At 37.0% G+C, this 16,636-nt stretch overlaps 2 protein-coding genes across 6 annotated transcripts in view; both read right to left on the bottom strand.

Annotated features, from left to right (window-relative positions):
* GFM1 (G elongation factor mitochondrial 1) overlaps positions 1 to 5,881 on the bottom strand; it is a 42,872-nt gene extending 36,991 nt beyond the window's left edge. The window contains exons 1-5 of the mRNA XM_060149898.1: positions 5,688 to 5,881; positions 4,230 to 4,382; positions 3,240 to 3,372; positions 2,587 to 2,791; positions 505 to 621 (exon numbers count right to left, since the gene is read on the bottom strand). Of these exons, the coding sequence (XP_060005881.1) occupies positions 505 to 621; positions 2,587 to 2,791; positions 3,240 to 3,372; positions 4,230 to 4,382; positions 5,688 to 5,792 (713 nt within the window). The 5' untranslated portion in view covers positions 5,793 to 5,881. The remainder of the gene's footprint in view (positions 1 to 504; positions 622 to 2,586; positions 2,792 to 3,239; positions 3,373 to 4,229; positions 4,383 to 5,687) is intronic.
* A 2,495-nt stretch (positions 5,882 to 8,376) lies between these two features.
* The window catches only part of MLF1 (myeloid leukemia factor 1), a 37,454-nt gene continuing 29,194 nt past the window's right edge, over positions 8,377 to 16,636 (bottom strand). For 3 of the 5 annotated variants that reach the window (XM_060149892.1, XM_060149894.1, XM_060149893.1), the window contains 5 exons: positions 16,446 to 16,574; positions 14,259 to 14,418; positions 12,542 to 12,680; positions 10,540 to 10,996; positions 8,377 to 10,485 (listed from right to left, as the gene is read on the bottom strand). In XM_060149892.1, coding sequence (XP_060005875.1) covers positions 10,891 to 10,996; positions 12,542 to 12,680; positions 14,259 to 14,418; positions 16,446 to 16,574 — 534 coding nt within the window. In that variant the 3' untranslated portion in view covers positions 8,377 to 10,485; positions 10,540 to 10,890. Of the gene's footprint in view, positions 10,486 to 10,539; positions 10,997 to 11,710; positions 11,774 to 12,541; positions 12,681 to 14,258; positions 14,419 to 16,445; positions 16,575 to 16,636 lie in introns of those variants that run through there. The other 2 variants (XM_060149895.1, XM_060149896.1) reach the window with 2 other exon arrangements.

The following is a 16,636-nucleotide window of genomic DNA, read 5'->3' as shown; positions in this document are numbered from 1 at the left end:
TTTTGTATTGCCTAAACCACAGGTATACAAGTTTTAACTTCTTTTATATATTAATCTTTTTATTTTTGTAATCCCATGAAGTAGGTAGAGGAAATATTTATGATCCCTATTTTCTTCCCAGTTTTTATAATAATACCCAGAACGTAGTAGCTGTTCCAGAAAAGTCTACAGAATGAAAGAATACATGGATGAATGCATGAACAAGTAGAAAAAGAGATATTACATCATTAGCCCAAGCTGAAGGTCTCCTTTCACCACACCATGTATAGCATAATGCGATATAAATATATCATCCAAAGAGTAACATACTCTCCCTTGGAATGAATAGTAAGCAAAATGGGAAGTAACTAGGTTTAAAAGCATTAAAACAAAATCATCTTAGAGGATATTCTTCCAGCCACATTTCAAAAAGAAGTTTATATTTAAAGCACTCATCCTTTTCCTTCTCTTTGATACTTTTTAAAATATAAGATTTTAATAGAATAGTATATTTTTAACACTTACCCAAAGTCTCCATCAAAGTAGATGGCTCGTTCCTCAATAAGATCTATAATACCTTTAAAATCACCCTCCAAACCAATGGGTAATTGCACAAATGCTGCATTATGACTTAGTTTAGACCTGAAAAATAAAAATACATGTTTATCCCTTTTTTTCTCCCCAAATCCCTTTGAAATGACAAAACAAATATAAAAAGAAATCAATGGTAAATCTGTGGAAGTGACCAGCAGGTCAGAGCGGAGGATACAAAAGCATTTGGGAACAGACTGACAGCCAAACTCACTGTGCTCAGGAAGCCTCAACCCTATTCGGGCAACAAAAAGAACTGTAAGATACGTATTTTCCCATCAGATCCCCAGAATACCCTGGATCAGAAACAGAAGAGGGGAAAACAGGTCATTGAGTGGTTGGCCAGGAAATTAAAGCATAGTGGGATAATTGTACCCACATCTCATTCTCGGATCAGCTGACTCTAGTGAAGCTGAGTATAGCTATCTGAAAAGGAAGTTCCTTAGGGGGAAAACCCTTAGAGTGGGTATTAAAGTCAGACACTCATCATCGGCCTGGACCCTCAATCAGGCACAACCACCGAAGAGAAATCACACTCACTGGCAGGGATTTACACTCAAGTAGAAATATGCTCTAGCTAACTATGCTCTAGATTCTAGGTACCCATCTATAACTATGGATAGATAACTAAGAACCACCAAATATCTGAAGGAAATCAATAGCTTGCAAGAGAGGTGGGAGCTCAAAAAATGGTACTAACCTCCAAGGAGAAAGTTACTAGAAGAAAATAAAATGTACAGATCTAAAAAGGAATTACCTCTATTAATAAAGATGTCACAATAAAAGGGAAAGTTTATAGAAATTAACTACATAACTGCTGGGATTAAAAAGAACAAAAAACAGGCTAAATAACAGAAGGGATGCAGATGAATACCAGATTAGTGAGTTGGAAGACTGACCTCAAAAATTCTCTCATAACCCAGTGAGAAATTAGGAGACAGAAAGTATGAGAAAGTATGGTAGAAAAGTTAAGACACAGAGGCCAGATTCAGAAGTTTCAAGATCTGTTTAATGGGAGCTACAGAATGAGGTAACAGGTAAAAGGGAGTGGTGCAAAGAAAGAACCAAAGTAGTCAAATAAATGCTGAAAGAGAATCTGCCTGGAATTCAGGAAAAGACTTGGTGCAAAGAGACCATCTATTGCCAACCACAAGTAAAATATAATTAGAAAAAAAAGTGAAAACGTTTCGTTATCCCAAGAAAGTATTACAAATGCCCAATAAAGAAATATTTCACTCTCATGTTCTCGAAAACATCACTTCCATCAGAGAGCACACAGCAATACTGTCAGTTAAAGTTCCTCAACACGGTATCTTTTGTCATCAGACACATCACTCTTAGTCTCTCCACTACCACAAACCTTACTGCCTACATCCGTCAGCTCTGCCATGTGAAACTTGGGTAGGAACTCTACCGCTACATTTACAGATCTACAAAAGGTGAAAAGTGAAACTCCGACTCTTTTCAAAGGCTGTGTGAAACACGTAGTATTGTGCAAAATGTAAAATCGTATCAATACCACTGGGTTATGTCCGATTCAGAAAGGAAGTATTGCTGTTGTCTTAACAAATATGTTAACAAATAAAAGCAAGAGAATATAGCGTACTAATTTAAGTCATTAATTAAAATTCCTCAAATGAAGGTTAAAATTGAAGATAATCCTCTAGCTTTGTCTAAATAAATGCACAGTACTTTTAGAATCTACCCTAGATTATAACTTCTCTAATTAGAGCAAAACACTACAAATTGCCAGATGGTTTTCTGAATTCACCTTCAATCTCCCTAAAATTTAAGTCATATTTCTTCCATTTTACAGAGAAAGGAGTTGATGAAATCACATCACAAACCAAACTACGGACCTTAGTGTTCCATTTACTGTAAGTCATACACATAGATGAATTTTAAAAAGGAAAAAAAATTTAAGGGGATAAAGCTTAATGACACTGAGTTAACTGTCTCTGGATGTGAGGCTTGTTATCCGGATCATCACCCCCGCTCTGTTCTAAGGTTCAGTACCTCATTTGCTGCAGGGCCCGGGCTGGGTTGGAGCCCATTCGGTCGAGTTTGTTAATGAAAGTTAGAAATGGAACACTGTAGCGCTTCATCTGACGATTAACAGTCATGGTCTGGCACTGCACCCCTCCAACGGCGCACAGAACAAGGATGGCGCCATCCAGCACCCTCAGGGCTCTTTCAACTTCTATTGTGAAGTCCACGTGCCCTAAATGAGACAGAGAACTGTGTCGGGGTCTTAAAAAGCAGTATGAATTTTTACAACATGTACAAGTAAAAGTTCTTCTATCTCTGATCATTACGTATGTCTTCTAAATAAAATATGAACTCCTTAAACCACCAATACTGTTCACTTACCATAAGGTTCAGGGGCTCAACAAAATCACTTCAAAAGATACTAGGGCATGGGCATCTTTGGAATCAGCTGCAACATGTAAAAGGCAAGAACATTCCTATTCACAATTTCTTTGCACTATTTTTCAAAGAAACCACTTAAAGATGAAGTATTCTAGGTCCCAAGTCAGATTTCTCTAATAGGGAATTCACAGTCACACTTTTGAGTATTATTTTATACTCAAAAATGAGCTAGATCACGGTAAAGAACTAAATATGCCACTGCCAAAACAAGCTGCCATAAAACCAAGAACTTAGCTCACCAGGAGTATCTATAATGTTGATATTGACATCTTTCCACATGGTATAGGTGGCCGCTGACTGAATAGTGATTCCTCTTTGTCTTTCTAGTTCCATGGAATCCATGACAGCACCAACTCCATCTTTACCTTTTACCTAAACACAAGCACAGCAATTCAGATTTCTCTGTCCCTGCATTCCAAGGAAAGAAATCTTCACAGATGGAACCAGAACACAGATAGTTAACTGATGCAATTTTCAGAGAAACCTAATTGTCAAACCATATCATCTCATGGAGTAGAAAATTGATTACAGGTTTTGCCCTCTATTAACCCTAACCCTTTTTTCATTGCCATTTTTAGCAGCTGCTACCACTGAGCATTACCTGGTCTTAGAGCCATCCTTGCTCCCTCTGCACTGTTCCTGCCCACCAGCCCTGTGTTAGTCTGTGAGCAGATATGCAGAGAAGAGATTTTTCCCTGCTGTGTTTCTTGTGGACTTTGAGGTCTGGGTGGGAAGAATTCAGCTTTTAAAGTCTGTGATTTAATGAGATGATCTTCATCTGAAGTAACATTTTTAAGTGGAGAGTGGAATTAGTCAATAACATGTAATGTCTTCAGGAGAGTTTCAAGATTTTCTAAAATAATTCTTTCCTGACATATGTATTTTTAAACTATTAAACTCATTTTAAACCCTTTTTCCACTTAACATTATAAACATCTCTCCATAACATTTAAAAGTATGTAAACATTATTTTAATGGCTGCTTAAGGGTACATCATACTGACTTAACATTCTTAAAAAACAGCCTACTCAGCATACCCACAGTGATGGTCTCTAGAAAGATTCCTCAGAGCAACATTTCAAGCCAACCTGATCTATCCATTTTGTGACTCTGATTAAAGATCCACTGTTACCATTCTTTTAATCCTTCAGGTTTGTAAAGTTTCTTAAATCCTTATAAAACAATTAAAACCAGGGTCAAACTAATGGCATCAACCATGAACCACATACCTCATGCATTTTTGCAATTCTGCCAGTGTAGTAAAGCACTCGTTCTGTTAATGTAGTTTTCCCAGAATCAATGTGAGCTGAGATTCCAATATTTCGTATCTTTTCATTAGGTATCACCCCTGATGAACACCATCGGCAAATCTTCCAGTTAGCCTGAAAAAATAAGAGAGCTCAATTCAATGCACTTTTCATGAAAAAACAGTGGACAATTAGAAAGGGTTTAGTGGACATCTTTCCTCCAAGAAATCTCAATGGACACAAAACGTCATATATGATTGTCTGAAAAGGCAAAAGAAGGAATGTCTCAACCTGAAACTCCTGTAACCAAAGAAGAGGCTGCAAGAGAGAACAGAAAAGACATACTCTTAAAAATAAATAAATAAGTCAGAAAAGATATATTCAAATTAATTAATTAAATAAATAAAAGGGAACAGATACTTTTACCGGATGGCACAAGTTTGAAAATATACACTGGGGCTGATAAAATCAGAAAAACTGCTCCCAACAACTACTTTAAAAGGTAATATAGTTTTTACTCTAAATTTTACTTTTTTTTCCCCTTCCTCCTTACTGTAGTTCACAGCTAGCAAGGACGTTTGAGGACTTATATGCTCTATGCAGTGGTGCCAATAGCTTCAAGGCAGCCCACAAAAGGTCTCCAATTCCTTTCCACCCCCAAACAATTAGTAACATTAAAACAACAACAACAACTTTATTTTACTCTGGTGGTGATGGGGAATCCTGCATTTATGGAAACAAGACACCATATAAATCTCTCTATATAGGACTTTGCCCATCCAAAATGCACTGCAGCCACTTCTGGGAAAAGGGAAGAACTTGGAAAACCTGGGTAAAATGGAATCTGGGTGATCGGCACTTGGTTGATTAAATCCCACGGATATCAGCGAGCAAAGCAAAGGAGGTTTGCATGACAGGAAAGGCTCAACTCCTACCTAATCCTAGTCCACTCTGCGCTCCCCGCGCCCCGCACAAAAGGCAGACACAGAACCAAAGAAAGGTACTGGGAGGGTCGGGCTCCAAATCAAACAACCCAGGGTCAGCTGAAAGAGGGATCAGTCAGGCCAACGACACTCTGTAATGAAAAGAGCACGGCATAACGAGTCAGAAGCCCTGGACACACTAATTTTTCTCGAGTGAAGGTTGTCTCGACCTTCACTCCAATCACCTCTCCTCTCTAAGTTATACCAAAAATAAGAGGCTTAACCGTAAATCGGAGGCGCCGAACCTCCCAGCGCACCGAGACGCTGCTCATTAATAACCAGCAGCTGTGCAGATACCGAGGGGCTTTTCAGCGCTGAGGTCGACAGCTCACATTCGGAGCTGTCAGTAAGGAGGTGCCAGGGTGGGTAGGAGTGTCACTTCCTCCCTGGCTCCGGACACACCGCAAGGTCCCGGGGACAGTCCGTGGTGCGGTGTCGCCCTGCCGGACTCCACTACCTGCTTCCATTGCCAGCACAGGGCGGCGGGGACCCGCGGGAGCGGCCGGCTCTCCACAGCCGCGGCGGCGGCGGCGGCGGCGGCGGCGGTTCCCAGCAGCCTCATGGCTAGCGCAGAACAGACGCGAAGTTCCCGCAGCTCCGGCTCTCCCCGGCAACCAGCACCACTACTACCGGCGTTCACAGGCACGCCGGCAACCAGTGCCGGAAGAGAACTTCACGTGCGAAGGATGAGAGGGCGGGGAGAAAAAAAAGAGAGAGGGAGAAGCTTCCGGTTCTCAGAGCCGAGCAGCACCCTCCGCTGCCAGGATGCCCTCTGCCGACTAGGAAGAGGAAGTGCAGTCACTTTGCGGAGCTAATCAGGGTTTTGGCACGCTACCAGAAAGATGCAGCCTTTAAACGTGGTTGTTTTCCCCATACAGCAGAGTGCAGAGACGTTTATAATAGAATTTACGTTAAAAAAATGCAAAATTGTTATCTATGCTACTACAGAAATATGAAAAAATAATTGATCTATAGGATGACCTGTAAAGAACGTGGAAAAATAATGAACTATCTACCAGTGCTTTTTCTCCTTTCAAAATGTTCCACCTTTGTTCTATGTTAAACATTATATGTCCAGTCCATATAGAAGACAGCATCCTTGAGGATTCCACTTGGATCTCTTAGAGGCATCTCGAACTTAATATGTCCAAAAAGGAGCTAATGATCTTCCACCAAAACCTTCTTCTGCAGTCTTCATCCGGTAAATGGAAACTCCGTTCTTCGAGTTGCCCAGACCAAAAATGTCACTTTGAACCACTCTTTGACTCTGCTGGTCTAGTCTGTCAGCATATGCTATGGGAACTACGTTCAAAAATAGATCCAGAATCGGCAGCTTCTCTCCACCTCTCAAAGCGCTGCTATCTCGAGGGAATTACTGTAATAGCCCAACTGACCTTACTGCTTCTGCCCTGCGACTGCTCAGTCTATTCCCAGCACAGTAACTAAAGGGATCCTTTTAAGCCTGGCCATGTCATTTTTCTACTGAAATCACTCAACTAGTGAATTCACTGTTGCTGTCATCTCTACTTTTGTGTAGGCTTGAAATTTTTCATAACTAATTTTTTTAATCTGAAATTTTTAATGACCTTAAAAATTTAAATAAATTAAAAAAAATTAACCTTCAGAATAAGCACCTACATTACAAGGTCTTGCTTGAGCAGCCACACCAGTGTAACTCTACGTCACTTGCTCATTTTCCTCCAGACACATTGGCCTCCTTGCTGATCCTCACATGACCAGAGCCTGTGCTCTCCTCTGGATACCAGCATGGCTCTTTCCCTTACCTTCTTCTCTCTGTTCAAATATCCTCTATCAGTGAGGTGTTCCCTGACCAACTCTTCTAAAACAGCAAGCTCTTCCCTATGTTCCTGCACTGCTTCATTTTCCTTCAGAGCTCTTCTTAGATACACCCAGACATTTTATATAGCTGTCTGTTGTCTGACTCTCCCAATGAGAATGTAAGTTCCACAAGGACAGTGATTTGGTTTTGTTAATTGATGTACCCCCTGCTGTGCTAGGTGCTCAATAAATATTTGTTAAATGAATAAGATCAAATAAATGGAAATCAGAGTAAATTACAGGATACAAGGAAAGAAAAACCAGAGATTCAATGATGAATTTTGTACTTATTTTTTGTATATCATCCATGTATTAATTTTTAGTAAAGGATTTACTTTGATGAATCAATCCATTAATGTTGAATACTTTTAAGTAAACTTTTTTATTTGTAGGCTTTCAAAAATTTAGTCTTTATAAGCCTGTGTATTTGTTTAAAATATGTAAATTAAATAATAATTATGTAAATAGTAATAACATTAAGGTTTTACTTTAATTTTAAGATATAATTATGTTAAATAAAAAAGTGTATCTGGGGCTTCCCTGGTGGCGCAGTGGTTGAGAGTCCGCCTGCCGATGCAGGGGACACGGGTTCGTGCCCCAGTCCGGGAAGATCCCACATGCCGCGGAGCAGCTGGGCCCGTGAGCCATCGCCGCTGAGCCTGCGCGTCTGGAGCCTGTGCTCCGTAACGGAAGAGGCCACAACAGTGAGAGGCCCGCGTACCGAAAAAAAAAAAAAAAAGTGTATCTGTTACTTTTGAAATTACTTTTTGAAATTACCACTTTAACAAACTAAGTTTCCTGAAGTAAAAATTCATACTCATTGTCCTCTGTGTGTGTATATATATATTCATATTTTTCTGTAATTATTATACCAAGTATATTCTTAATTATTTTTATTAATCACCACTTTTAACCAAAGTAATAAACTTGTTTTCTCCACAGAGGAAACTAGAGGACAAAAGGCCAAGAACTGTCTAGCTAAATTTTTATATGGGTACACATTATAGATTACTTCTGTTAGGTTTTAAAGTGGCAAAATACACATACATTATATCATTCAAAGCAGTTACACATTCTATTAATTCATAGTCATTTTATAACTTTGCCATAACTTTGCCAGGTATATGTTATAACTTTTATATCTTATCTTTATAAGAATAAAGATCAATTCAGTGAAGGTCCTGATTCACTGCAGTAAGGGTCTAGGTCAAACCTCAGTAGAATCTCCAAATTGCCCGAGCCCGACTAGCCTAAGACCATTGCCTTAGTCCATTCAGGCAGCTATAACAAAAATACCATAGATGGGGTGACTTGTAAACAACAGAAGTTTATTTCTCATAGATCTGCAAGGTGGGATCAAGATCAAGGTTCCAGGAGATTCAGTGTCTGGTGTGTCCCACATCCTGGTTCATAGGCAGCCAACTTCTCACTGTGTGGGCACAAGGCAGAAAGGGTGGAGGAGCTCTCTAGGGTCCCTTTTACAAAGGCATTAATCCCATTCATGAGGGCTCCACTCTCATAACCTAATCACCTCCCAAAGGCCCCACCTCCAAACACCATCACATTGCCACACGTAGGGCACCATCTGATACCAATGTGCTCCTGCCACTGCCCTGTAACAATAAAAGATAATGAAGTCCTAAAGATAAATAATGAAAACCTATCACTGAGACTGAAAGTTACCAGGAAAATCACTAAAGTAGCAAGGAGCCTAAGTTTTCAACTTGGACTTATTGTCAAGGCCACATTCACAAAATAGTTAATATCCTTACATTCCCCAAGGACCCAGCGTTCCAGAAAGATCAGTGGTTGTCAATAAAGAAAAAATAACATGTGAACTACAAGCTATGGCGAGCCTTCTTTTTTATACTAGTTGACTTCAGAATGAAGATAAAAATAAAATCTGAAAAAAGTTAATTTCAGCATCGTGTGAACATAAAGAATTAACACTTAATCTCCAGATGTCACATATTTTGTAAGTGGCCCCTTAGGAAGCACTGTGGCATAGGAGGAAATATATATCTAATTCAATTTTAATTTGATTTCTACAGTAAACAAATTGAGATGAAAAAAGCATCAATGAATTCTCTGTTATATGATGCATAGAAGTTATACTGTTTTAAGTACAATTATTTATTAAAATGTGTTTTCATATTTGAATATAATGATTCAAGTTAACTTCAGTGTAATAATTTAGGCAAAAGGAGAATAATTACAGTGTCTACCGGGATTTTGCTCTGTCTAGGGAATTTATGCAGAAGTGTTATTTCAAATGGATGCCTTATGATAACTTCCCAGTATACTAAATTATCCATAAGAGGAAAATTTTAACATCTTTAATACTTGCTCAATTGCTTCCCATTATAAAAATGAATTGACACATATGCATCTTATTTTAGTGACTAATTAAAGGCATGAAACACTGACTAGTAAAATTAACAGGATATGATATAGAAAATTAGATGAGTATAAGCACAATCACACAATTCTACTTCCAAAATTTAAAAGGGAAGATATTAGGATTATATAGGGTGATAATCGATTCTGTTTTTCCCCCCCTTGAAACAACAAAAACTTAAAAGTTAAGATTATATATTCTCACAAACTTCATGCCTAACTTTATAAAAACAGATTAATGCTCGCATTCTAGAATGAAAAAAACCCAAGAGCTGAATTTTTAAATAGTATACTTAAAAAGGGAACAATTGAATTATTAAGTACCTTGCTCAAACACACTTCACCTGTCTAAGAAATTTTGAGACAATCAATCATTCAGGTTTGCAGAATACCAAATGCATTTTTCTAAATGTCACAAAAAGGCCGAGCAGAGTTTCTCCAAGGACACTGCAACTTTAGAATGTTAACCGTGGAGATAGATTAAGCTGTCTGTGAGAAAGGAGAACAGAAATATGCTACCTTAAGATGTTAAAGAGAAAGGTCAATATAAAGTCTGTCGAATGTTGAAAATGTAACACAGAACAAAAAAAGAATACACTGTATAAAGAAACGATAAGAAAATTCATGTATATTAACAATTTAAAATCTCTTTGAAAAGGAACTATTTGATTATTCTTTATGTTCTTTATCAAAACAATAACTAATTTTTTGTAAAAGAGTACTAGTATAGTTTTGCTTTATTTAAAAAAATTCTTGGGCTTCCCTGGTGGCACAGTGGTTGAGAGTCTGCCTGCCGATGCAGGGGACACGGGTTTGTGCCCCGGTCCAGGAAGATCCCACATGCGGCGAAGCGGCTGGGCCCGTGAGCCATGGCCGCTGAGCCTGCGTGTCCAGAGGCTGTGCTCCGCAACGGGAGAGGCCACAACAGTGAGAGGCCCACATACAGCAAAAAAAAAAAAAATTCTTTAAGCTAGCTGGCTACATAACACATTATAAAATTTGAGCTAAATAATTTTAACCTTTGTAAACATCACCCTATTATAGTGTTAGTAAAATTGAGACTATTTTTTTACAGTTTATTCTTTTAACTAATTTTATATGATAGAACAGCTAGCTGTACATTCAATCTTGAATGTATAGGGGAATACATAGCCAATAGGAAAATAATTGTGAAAGCAAAATCAGCATGTGTTATGTTTTAAAGAGTGTCATAGAATGTTTAACAGCTTGCACTATTGAACATTAAAGTTTTATTCCTAAAGTAGGGACAATATAAAGCTAGCACTTCCAAGAAAATTCAGAAGAAAGTTGCTAAGAACACAGTATTGATTTAATAACAAGCAATTGGTCTTAGGTGTATTACTCAGCACCATTACTTTCTCTGTTCAAACAACCAAAACTAAACAAATCAAGTGCAATGCTATTTATTTTTTGTTGATTTTCATAGGTGATCCTTTGATGTTGAGTTTATCCACATAAACATTTGATCTTCTTCCACGTTCAATGGCTGGACTTTGATGCAGTTTCTCCCTGAGAAATATACATGTGAACATTAATACCATTTTTAAAATGGTCATTAAAAAAATCAATACAAACATGATACAGACCACTGTAATTTAAGGTGAGTTTTATCTTAAAGGTTCCTTAATAGCTTTGAAAAACATATGGCAGACTATTTCACTTAACATTTAAGAAAGCAACAGCTGCTTTCCTGAGATAGATTTAACTGTTTACCGTTGAACCATGCTGTCCAACATGGTAGCCACTAGCCACATCGTTTACATTTAAATTAATTAAAATAAAATAAAAATTAAAAATTCAGTTCCTCAGCTGCATTGTTTACATTTCAAGTGTGATTCACTAGCCACGTGGGGCTACTGGCTACCATATTGGACAGTACAGATGCATAACATTTTCGTCATTGCAAAAAATCATTTCAGAAAGTTCTATTGGACAGTGCTGGTTTACAGAAAATGCCACTGATAGGCCATAAATTTATAGATCATCTATAAAGAGCATGCTTTTCTCTAACTAGGACCTGGATTTCATAGTCAAACTTAGCACTGTTAGGTTTTTATCAATAAGCTTTTCAAAGTGAGACAAATATTATCTAAAATTAATATGAGAGCAAGATTTCTAAAGAAAACATTGGGGCTCTAAATTCCTAAACAAGTATTTTAAAATAAAAGATGCTAGCTAGCACATGAAATTCTGCACAAGTCTTCTAATTTACTTGGTACCCACTTGTCGACCGCTGGTTCTGGGAAGGCTTCCACCTTCTGCAGCAATTCTCCACTCTCTTAGAGCCTAGAACAGATTTCTGTTTTCAGGCCTGCTGAGCCCTCTCTCTCTCAAGTCTAATTTTCAATAGGATTTAGGTAGTGTTTTCAATTGTTCCCCCAGAGTATCAAATAAAATTGTAACTCTAGAATATATACTAAATGTGTCAAAATTTCTATAATCTCTATAAAAGTGTGGTATTAGCACGTTCATATTTCGCAGCTATTCCAAACGGTAATTCCAAAGGAGGCTAAAGTTTTTGCAAAACTCTTCCAAAATATTTGATATCTAATACAGATACTGTTACATATTATACAAGGGTCTAAAAATCTTTTTACCATTAAATGCTCAATTTTGACTTGTTAGGGAACTTTTGTTCAGCCTTTTAGCTACAGTTCCTCTCTCCTTACCATATCCCTAAACACCAGTATCTTTACCTGGTACAAAATGTATGACTCCTACTCTATCCAGATGAAAATCTGTTTCACAAGAATAACTGCATTATAGTATATTGCTCTACCTTAGGAGGATTTTAGCCCCATTGTCTAAAGCATAATTTGCTAGTAAGGTACTAGTCATATAATCCTAAAATACTATTGGTTTTCAGATACAAATTTAAATTTGTGTTGGAATACTCAGAAATAATATAAAGTTATTACATCTTTCACAAAAGATATTATTGATACAAACAACTTGGATGTTAATCAAAACTTCCCGATAACAGAGGTAAAATTACATAACTTCTCTTCTAAATTGTCTTTAAAAAACACAGCTTAGTTTAGAAATAACTTTTACCTTCTTTTAAGTTCTCGGGATCCTGAATTCTCATGACCAATGTTTCGCATCCTAGAGTTTTCTAGATTGTGCCATTGTCCCCTTGGTTGGTACTTCAGAACCTCATTTTGCCACTCATCATCAAAAGCATGAGCATCACCTACATCCAATATCAAAATAAAGTGGTAAGTATTAAGGTATCAGCTGTCAGTAATTGCCTTGCTCCCCACACATTTCACTCTAGCCTGGTGTTTCCATCAGCCTAACCTTAAAGTAGAAGCAGGAAACTGCTTCAAATAAAAAGGTCTTGGACTCAGAGTAGTATTTCCTTTTCTCTTTGTTCCTCTCCTATTCCTGTTGATAATTTGCTTATGGATGATCTGGTTTTTCACACACCTGCCTGGATATCACATTACTTATCCAATGGACCCCATGACCCAGCGACACTAACAGGCTTTCTTCCCGGGTCATCTCATGGTGATGCTACTCTTCCTCTTACTGGGAGGACACTCCTCCTGTGCCTAGCACTTCCTGTCCTCAGTTTGGCCTCACAAGCTTCTTTTTCAATTTCCTGAGACAGGTTACTCATCTGACAGTTCATGTTGTTATGAAGTAGGTAATCTAAATTCCATAATAACAATAAGTAAATGATAATACGTGTTCTTTCAGATTGCCTTTATAATAATGTGTTACTTTACTAAAATTTTCTTCAGTATGTTCATTATTGTGAAGTACTCTGTATATATTTAAATATGGCCAAATTACGAAGGTTAAAATTAAAGAGAGGTTAAGATGTTGTGGCTTCCATCTCATTGCATAAGAATAATTTTATCCAGCTCCAAGAGAATTTCTAAAATCATATAATTTAAACCCTTTACTATGATAAAACATTTTTATTCAAAATACTTTCTAAAAACAGGAAATGAATACAGCTTAAAAACTATAATGAAAAAAGTTAGGAAGTCTTAAATGAGTTGAAGAATGAATATAAAATCTAAGAAGTGGAAAGATTTGCTTGATATATATGTGATTTATTATCTAACAACACCAGAAATTTAAATCTTATCTATACAAAAGCCTAAGTGCCCCACAATACAGAATAGTTGAAATAAATTATGGCCAATTCATGATAAAACTTTTAGGTAACCATCTAGGATGTTTCTGAAAAGTAACATCATAGGTGACTGTTCACAATTATAGTGGGGAATTAAAATAAGCACAATATAAACTATATAGGTAGTAAAATACAAATTTTGAAAAACAGTATGTGTGATTGTATGTTTATATATATCAATACATAAAACTATTAGGAAGAAATACACTAAAACGTTAACAGTAGTTATTTGGGGTTGGAGTTATGAATAATTTTAATTTCCTTTATACTTTTTTATACTTTTCGAATGTACTTCTTTGATATCAGAAATAAGTAAAAACTCGATTTCCTACTGATAGTCTTACTAAAAAACAATTCAAAAGATTCCATTTTCCAAGTATAAAACAAAAAAATAAATGATACTCAACATTAACAAAAATCACTATAAAAAACAGATCTACAATGAAACACTGAAACCACAATTTTATTACTACTTTGATAACGTATTCTCTACATTTACAATTCATAAACTGTCTGAAACAACATCATATAAAATGTTTCTATAAAAAATATCCACCAAGTTCTATGGGTACAGCTGCTATTTTAACTTTGAGAGGAAGAATGCTATTTTCTCTGATAACTTACTTTCATTCATATTGATGAACTCTTGATTGACCTCTTCATCTCCAGTCTTCTTGTTCTTTGACTTTTTAATGACATGAGCTCGGTCATGGAGGTGATGACCAACAGCCATTTTTTCTAGTCCACTCTCAGAATCTCTCAGTGCTCTCCTAGTTTCCTTTACCTGTGAAAATGATGAAAATAAAAATTAGTTATTATTTAAATAAATATAGACTATAAACTCCTCAGAACCTGTTTACCTATAGAGGTAAGAATATAAATCTACTGCTCTAAAAATAATGGGTACTCAGTTCCACTACCAACTTGTAGTAAAATTATGGTAATAGTTCTCTGATATTTCCTGAACTGCTTACAATTAAAATGTCTAGGACAAACAGAACGAATATAACTATTAAAACAAAGAATAACTTAATTATATTAAACTTAGTGCCTTCAACACTGTCCTTGACAATTAATAGATGGGAGTACATACTAGCATTCCTACAAGAAAGGGCAACTAATTATTCAGCACTCGTGAAATGACTTATATATTCTATTTTCATTTAAGTCACCCATTAGACAGGCAAACCCAAATTTTCTTTACTATAAGTACTAACAAGGAAGTGGAGAAATGGGAACTCATACCAAAGTCTGTGGGAGCTAATTGTCTCAATCACTGTGTGATAATAACTTGGTGATTTCTAGGTAAGGATGAAGACACACATCTCCTCCGATCCAACAATAGCATTCCTAGCCCTTTTGCACGAGGAGACAGGTATAAAGATGAATAGGTGAAAAATTATAAACACCTAAATATCTATCAATAGAAAAATAGGTTAAAAAACTGTGGTGTAGGGCTTCCCTGGTGGCGCAGTCGTTGGGAGTCCGCCTGCTGATGCAGGGGAAACGGGTTCGTGCCCCGATCCGGGAGGATCCCACATGCCGCGGAGCGGCTAGGCCCGTGAGCCATGGCCGCTGAGCCTGCGCGTCCGGAGCCGGTCCGCAACAGGAGAGGCCACAACAGTGAGAGGCCCGCGTACCGCAAACAAAACAAAACAAAACAAAACAAACTGTGGTATATTCACATTTTAGACATTTATATAGAAGTTAAAATAAGAAACCAGAGCTACACATATCAACTTGAATAAATCTCAGAAGCAATTACTGAGCAAAGTCAAGCTGCAGAGGACACGTACAGTATGAAACCATTTATACAAAGTTTAGAAACCTGTAAAATAATTCACTGTATTGTATATGAAGCATACATAAGTAATAAAATTATAAAAGCATGCATGAAAATGATAAATTCCAGGTACAGGCATACCTTAGAGATACTGCGGGATCTGTTCTGGACCACCACAATGAAGGGAATATTGCAATAAAGTGAGTCACATGATTCTTTTGGTTTCTCAGTACACATAAAAGTTATGTTTACACTATACTGTAGTTATTAAGTGTGCAGTAGCATTATGTCTAAAAATGCAATGTACATACCTTAATTTAATAACACTGTATTGCTAAAAATTGCTATCATCTGACAACACAGGGTTGCCACAACCTTTAGTTTGTTAAAAACACAATTTATCTGTGAAGTGCAATAAAGTGAAGCCCAATAAAACGAGGTATGCCTGTATAAGAAAATGGTTGTCTTTGGGGGACGGAGAAAGGGAAAAGGAGGAGGAGGGAGGAGTATATTGGAAGCTTTAACTGAATCTGTAACATCTTTGCTTAAAAAGGAAGCAAAACAAGAGACAACTTAAATAGAGAAAAGTGTTAATGATTTGACTAAACTGGATTGAAGGAGTATGGGGTACTTATATTATTCTCTATGTCCTTTCTGTATACTTGAAATATTTTATGAGTTAAAAAATTCATCTACTTCAAATAGAAACTAAAAGTAGACATTTATTTCATGAAACAAAGACTTCTTATAGTGTCTACTTACTTTGTCAACATGTAAAGCTAATAAACATCCATGGATATTAACATGAAAAAAGGCACCTGGGGCAGGGATGGAGGTAGGTGGGGGAGACAAAGAATGCCTCAAAATAAATACATAAATACAGTTAGTTTTATTGCTTTTCACACTGACCTGTGTTTTCTCCCCCCATCCCTTCCCCTGACCAGTACCAGGTCAAATTTTAATAGTTAAAATTTGATATAGGTGATCTATGATTCCACAACTTTATAAAGTTCCAAGAAAATACTTACTCCTCCTGGAGCCCTGCGGGTTTGAGTTGAGGCCTGGAAAACCTTTGGTGGTTCATCTCCTACTTTGGAATAAGTCATAACTGAGGAAGAACTAAACGAATGTCCATTTGGATCCGTTGAAAGGTTACCCTAGAGGTACATATAAATTGTAAATCCAGTGAGTTCAGTCAAATACGAAGAAATAATGTCAG

The sequence above is a fragment of the Lagenorhynchus albirostris genome, chromosome 5 (assembly GCF_949774975.1).
Source record: "Lagenorhynchus albirostris chromosome 5, mLagAlb1.1, whole genome shotgun sequence".
Lineage (NCBI taxonomy): Eukaryota > Metazoa > Chordata > Mammalia > Artiodactyla > Delphinidae > Lagenorhynchus > Lagenorhynchus albirostris.
Note: the sequence above shows the minus strand (reverse complement) of the source record. Positions and strands in the feature narration are given on the sequence as shown.